This window comes from Staurois parvus, unplaced genomic scaffold, assembly GCF_062004578.1.
Source record: "Staurois parvus isolate SC_StPar_1 unplaced genomic scaffold, SC_StPar_1.0 ptg000470l, whole genome shotgun sequence".
Lineage (NCBI taxonomy): Eukaryota > Metazoa > Chordata > Amphibia > Anura > Ranidae > Staurois > Staurois parvus.
The window spans coordinates 3,036,261-3,042,780 of NW_028318266.1; the positions used below are offsets into that span (position 1 = coordinate 3,036,261).

A 6,520-nucleotide genomic window follows, 5' to 3' on the forward strand; every position below is an offset into this window, starting at 1 on the left:
TTTGTAGAAGCAGTCTGCATGCCTAGGTACTTGATTTTATACACCTGTGGCCATGGAGGGGATTGGAACACCTGAATTCAATGATTTGGAGGGGTGTCCAAAGAAGCCAGAAAATAAATTTGTTTGCAATTTAATTAGTGTCATTTATTTCTTTATGAATGTTACTTTTTCTGTAGCACATCCTACAGCAAGAAAATATGTAGAACTCCCCCTATCATAATATATATGAGACCCTTTGAGTCTGGTATGCATTTTAAGGATGTACCCCAGGTAGAACAAAAATGTATCAGGTTCCACAGGAAATCCATACCAGACCCCTTAGGTCTGGTATGGATTTTAAGGGGGACTCTATGCCAAAAATAATAAAAAAAGTTTGAAGTCCCCCTAAGAATCCATAGCAGACCCTTAATCTGAGCATGTGGCCTGGCTGATTAGGGAAAGGTGGGGGGAGGGCAAATGTGTACCATCCTTCCTGAACCCTAAGAGGCCCCATATCCTTAACATGAAAGGGGACCTTGCCAGGGGGTATCCCCCCAGCAAAGCACCTTAGCCCCATATTGATGATAACAAGGGCCTTTTCCTCACAACCCTGGATAGTGGTTGTTTGGCTCAGAAGGAGGGGGCTTATCAGAATCTCAGAAGCCCCCATTAATAATAAAGGAACCTTCCTGTTCTACTCCTCCACACATGAAAAAAAACACAGAAATGTCGCCTAGCAATAAGGACACCAAATATTTGACAAGTCCGTTATTAAGGAAATATAAGCCCCCCAAAAATGGCTCTCATTGTAAACCCAACATCAGTCATGATGCCCACCTCCTGCTGACTCACCGAAAAATAAAAACCTAATGACCTGCAGGACATGATCAATCCCAATAGTGCAATATAGACAAATTACAATTTCCCAAAAACTGTGGTCTGTCCAACAAAGTCTTAAAAGGTGTAATGAAAATCAGGGTATTTTATTTATTTGAATTTTGCATTTTTTTTTAAGTTTTGCTTTACAAATGCAATATGCCAGCTTAATGCATAAGAAATTGTGGTCCTTTTAAAAAAAAGTATAACTGTAGTGCAAATCAGTAAAAAAATTTCTGTCTTCAATCTTTGAATTAATACACCAATTTTTCATTTCCAGATACAATATGCCCAATCAATCATTCTGAAATGAATCCCTGTCTATACAGGCTTAATAACTGTCGTGCAAATCTGTAAAATGTTTTCTATTTTCAGTCTCCTAAGAATGCATTCTTTATTTATTTCCAGTTGCAATATGCTTGCTTTCTCCGAGATAAATTATCTATCCAAGAAAGACTTAAAAGTGGTGCTGCAACCTCACTCTACATTTCCATCTCTTTCTTTAGCTATTCTCCTTTCTGACTTTTCTTTATCTCAAGTTTTTTTATATGACTTCATTATTCATATATTCCCAACAAATATGGCATTTCATCTCGCCTACAGGTGTGCCTGATTTCATATGGCTTACACGCTCCCGAAATGGACACACAAATGTTGCCATATAAATCATCCTGTGGTAGCATTACCCAACACTTAACATTCGCTCAACATAAGGGCTCACCAGTACATAGGTCAGTAATCATTTTACCTATTTTGATTTATCTACTATACTCTTTGTATCTACTGGTTTGCCTATATACATTTGCAATAAGGATATACTATAACCAGATGCATACTTTTGTTTAAACCCATGGCTCGTCTGCGAAACGGGATGCTACATGATGTATCTATGTTCAGACTGTGATTCGTATTTGTATATACACTGTTATACCTTACTTTTTCTAATAAAAAAATATTTTTGGAAAAAAAAGTGGTGCTGCAAAACTACAATTTCCAGTTGTTAATTTTACGAAATAGACATTTTTTTGGGGACATGCCTTCTCTCTTCCTCTGAAATTGCAGACTATCATAAAGGCTTAAAAATATGCAGCAAATATGTGCTACTTTTCAGTCGTCATTCTCCAAAAAAATACTGAATATTTGTTTAATCAAGATGAAATCCACGGTTCTATCCCTCTGACAGCATCTTAGCCAAAAAATGACTACATATTTCCTAACAAATCAGTTCTACATTCTGGTTTGTGGCTCTGGAAAACTTTAAATTAGTTACATATGGCACCTGCCAAGTCTCTCATTCTTCCTTTGTGGCCTAGTGAAAACACTTACGTGCAGCATGTCCATGAAATATTTCTGCCTCTTGACTGTGGCATAATAATTTTTTTTTCTCAGAATAGCATAGGCCTCTAAGTGTCCTCTAAATTGTGGCCAAGTGGAATGGCTTGCAGAATGTGCAGGGAATATATACAAAATTCTTGCTGCTGTCCTTCGAAATAGCATTTTCTGTTAATTCATCTCTGTTATTTGCTGATCTAGGGCCCAATCAAAGTGCTTACATATTCTTCAGCCACTGTGACATATGTTTGGCGTTTGCCTCTTACACTTGGCACTGTACCTATTTTACTGTTCCTTAACAACTGCCTCATCTCTTGAATCTGAATTTGTGGTTTTGACACTATTTTGGCAATTTGTGCGAAATTTATGTTTTTTTTTAGTATATACTTTGCAATATATTAGCTATATTGATCCCTCTACATCATACATTCTATTATGGTCTATCACTGCTACAACAAAAAAATCACAAAACCACCTAAAAATGTTTTTTTGTACAAATAAACAATATTGGGTTGCTGTTGTATGTAAGCAAGTGAATAGTGTAAAAGTAAACACAATTATTACACATACAATGTATGGGCTGCTACAGTATAGTGTCCCCACTCATAGCCCTTCTGAATCACCACCCAGGGAGCATTTTGTTGACTCAATTTAAGCTATAATTGCAGGTGACTACAGCCACAAAGCAAACATAGCGAAAACTTGGAAATCCCCCATGCTTAATGTAGTTGAGACCAAAAATAGAGTTACGCAAGCTATGGTCCACGTTGAAGGTGTCTTGTTAGATAGGGCAACAAAATACAAAAAACTCTGGCAGTCATGGGTGGACCACTATCTTTCTCCACATTATGATGCCTCCTTGTTTCTTCTATGATAATAATTTTTTGTCCTTGGCACAGAAGATGTAAGATTTCATCTCACTCATTCTCCATTGAATATTCACACATCTCTATCTACAGTTGTGACCAAAATTATTCAACCCCCAATGCTGTAAAGGGGTTTAGGGACTATAGTGTACATTTGGAATTGTATTCAGAATCAAATCCTACAAGGACGTTGTAACTACCCAAATGCAACTAAAATGACATCAATTGTTTATGTAATACAGTAGTAAATGGTTCTTATGTGGTTTCTTCATTGCCACAATTATTCAACCCCTTAAAGACTACCACTCTGAAGAACAGAGGTTCATACAGGTGCTTTCCATCAGGTATTGAAAACACCTGTGGATGTCACCGAGCAGCAATCAAGCATAATAAGCACCAATTAGGCAGCTTTAAAATGACTGTGATACTCAGCTCCTTCTAGACATTTACTGGTGTGGTTACAAACATGGTGAAGGCAAGAGAATGGTCCAGGAAGACAAGAGAAGAGGTGATTTCTCTTCACAGGAAGGGCAATGGCTATAAGAAGATTGCAAAGATGTTAAACATACCAAGAGACACCTTAGGAAGCATCATTCGCAAATTCAAGGCAAAGGGCACTGTTGAAACGCTACCTGGTCGTGGCAGAAAGAAGATGCTGACTTCGACTGCTGTGCGCTACCTGAAGCGTAGAGTGGAGAGAAGTCCCCGTGTGACTGCTGAGGAACTGAGAAAAGATTTGTCAGATGTGGGTACAGAAGTTTCAGCCCAGACAATAAGACGCACACTGCGTAATGAAGGCCTCCGTGCCAGAACTCCCAGGCGTACCCCCTTGCTGTCTCCAAAGAATAAGAAGAGTCGACTGCAGTATGCCAAAAGCCATGTGGACAAACCACAAAAGTTGTGGGATAGTGTTCTGTGGACTGATGAAACAAAATTAGAACTGTTTGGGCCCATGGATCAACGCTATGTTTGGAGGAGGAAGAACAAGGCCTATGATGAAAAGAACACCTTGCCTACTGTGAAGCATGGTGGAGGGTCAATCATGCTTTGGGGCTGTTTTGCTTCTGCAGGTACAGGGAAGCTTCAGCGTGTGCAAGGTACCATGAATTCTCTTCAGTACCAGGAGATATTGGATGGAAACGTGATGCAGTCCGTCACACACCTGAGGCTTGGGAGACGTTGGACCTTTCAACAGGACAATGATCCCAAGCATACCTCCAAGTCCACTAGAGCATGGTTGCAGAGGAAAGGCTGGAACATTTTGGAGTGGCCATCGCAGTCACCAGACTTAAATCCGATTGAGAACCTCTGGTGGGACTTAAAGAAAGCAGTTGCAGTGCGCAAGCCTAAGAATGTGACTGAACTGGAGGCCTTTGCCCATGAAGAATGGGCGAAGATACCCGTAGATCGCTGCAAGACACTTGTGTCAAGCTATGCTTCACGTTTAAAAGCTGTTATAACTGTAAAAGGATGCTGTACTAAGTACTAAGATTGAATGTCACTTGGGGGTTGAATAAAACTGATAATGCTGTGAGCACAGAAAAGACATTTGTGGTTATTTCATTATAACTGTTATGTTATATTTGTCTGACCTACAAGTGCCTCTTTAATGTAAATGTAAGCAAGATGACTGAATGATCAAAAGCAATGTCAAACTGGCCAAAACACTCAATTTCAGTGGGGGTTGAATAATTTTGGTCACAACTGTATATTACTTCACTGCTATCTTTCTTAATTTTTTATGAAGAGCTTGTCTTATCTCCTGGTTCCTCAGGCTATATATGAGAGGATTCATCAATGGGGTCATTACAATGTACAATAAGGAACTGTACTTGTTCATGTTAGGTGACATCTCACTTGATGGAGTCACATAAATAGTGATCAAGGACCCATAATATGCACCTACAGAGAGCAGGTGGGCGCTACATGTTGAAAAGGATTTCTTTCTGGCAGTAGAAGATGAAATCTTGAGAATGACAACAAAAATGTAGATGTAGGTCCCGATGATAAAGGTAAGAGCACAAAATGTGGATAGGACAGAGTATGTGAAGTCTAGCCATTGTACGATAGATGTGTCTGATGTGGACAATTGCATAACTGGACCAAAATCACAAAAGAAGTAATCAATGTCACTGGGGCCACAAAACTCAAACTGAATTATCAAAATAAATTCAGTTGAAGATAGGCTCCAAGTTAATACCCAACAACCATAACCCAACAGGAAGCAGATTCTGCGGTTCATAATTACAATGTAATGTAAAGGGTTACAAATAGCTACATATCGATCATAAGACATTACAGCGAGAAGAAAACATTGCACAAATCCAAAAATAAAATATAAATACATTTGTGTGATACAGCCAGCAACAGACATTTTCCCCTTTGTCCTTAATATTACTGATGCCATCATTGGTATAACACAAGTGGCTAGGAGGGAATCAGCGAAAGCAAGGTGCTGGAGAAAGAGGAACATTGGAATTTTGAGCTTTTTATTGGTTGACACCAGAAGGATAATTAAAAAGTTTCCAATCACTATTGCAATGTAAAATAAAAGTAGGACCGTGAAGATTAGAGGTTTGAAGTTGCCTAGACCTTGTACTCCAAGAAGATGGAACTCTGAGATTTTTGTTTGATTGTCTTGACACATCTTAAAAGCCAGGAGGTTGACCTGTCAGATAGGAGAGTGAAATATTTGATCATACAGAGAGTATAAAGAGAGAATGTCAAAGCAACGAGTAAAAATAAATTGTTCACTCAATTTGCCATTAACTTAAGTTTGGAAATGTTGAATTACAATCTCCTTTCTAACTGTTCAGGTCTTTTACATCATTTTGTCTTCTGGTCTCCATTGTAACCACATGCTGCTCCGGCAGGGCGGCACGTTCAGGCTCAGTCTTGTATATGTAAACATCTCTTTAGGAGTATGAAACAAGCCCACTGGGGCATGCAGTGCGCACCTCCTGTGACCGCTGTGTTTTCCAGACACAGCAGATCACTATTACCCGTAACTGGGTATCATGTGATCTCTATGATTGGCCATAGCGATCACATGATAACAATGTAAACAGGTTGTCATGAATAGCTTTCCATTCATGAAGAGCTTGCTTACTGTTGGTTCACAGAAATCACATGGTACCTGGCTACCTGTACCATGTGATTAGCTTAGCCAATCACAGGTCACAATATAAGCAGCTCTTCATGAATGGGAAACCCAATCACAGATCACAATATAGAGCAGCTCTTCATGAATGGGAAACCCATTTATGACAGTTAAAGCTATTTATTATACATCGATCTTCATTGTATAAGTAATAAAAGTGTAAAAAAAAGCCTGAAATCTCTAATCACCCCCCAGAGTAGTACAGTGTCATTATAATGACACTGAGTTGCTCTGACAACAGGATGTAAAAAAAAATAGTAAAAAAATAGTAAAAATTGTAAAAATGATTTTTTTTTTTTACCATACA

At 38.8% G+C, this 6,520-nt stretch overlaps 1 protein-coding gene across 1 annotated transcript; it reads right to left on the bottom strand.

Annotated features, from left to right (window-relative positions):
* Positions 1–4,764: 4,764 nt before the first annotated feature.
* LOC149452553 (olfactory receptor 5P55-like) lies at positions 4,765–5,700 on the bottom strand. The gene has a single exon (XM_089689202.1). The coding sequence runs from the start codon at positions 5,698–5,700 to the stop codon at positions 4,765–4,767; it is 936 nt and encodes a 311-aa protein (XP_089545328.1).
* Between the last annotated feature and the right edge of the window lie 820 nt (positions 5,701–6,520).

What these genes read in the sequence shown, in the direction of transcription:
- LOC149452553 (XM_089689202.1), bottom strand. Translation starts at nt 5,700, where the DNA reads ATGTGTCAAGACAATCAAACAAAAATCTCAGAGTTCCATCTTCTTGGA.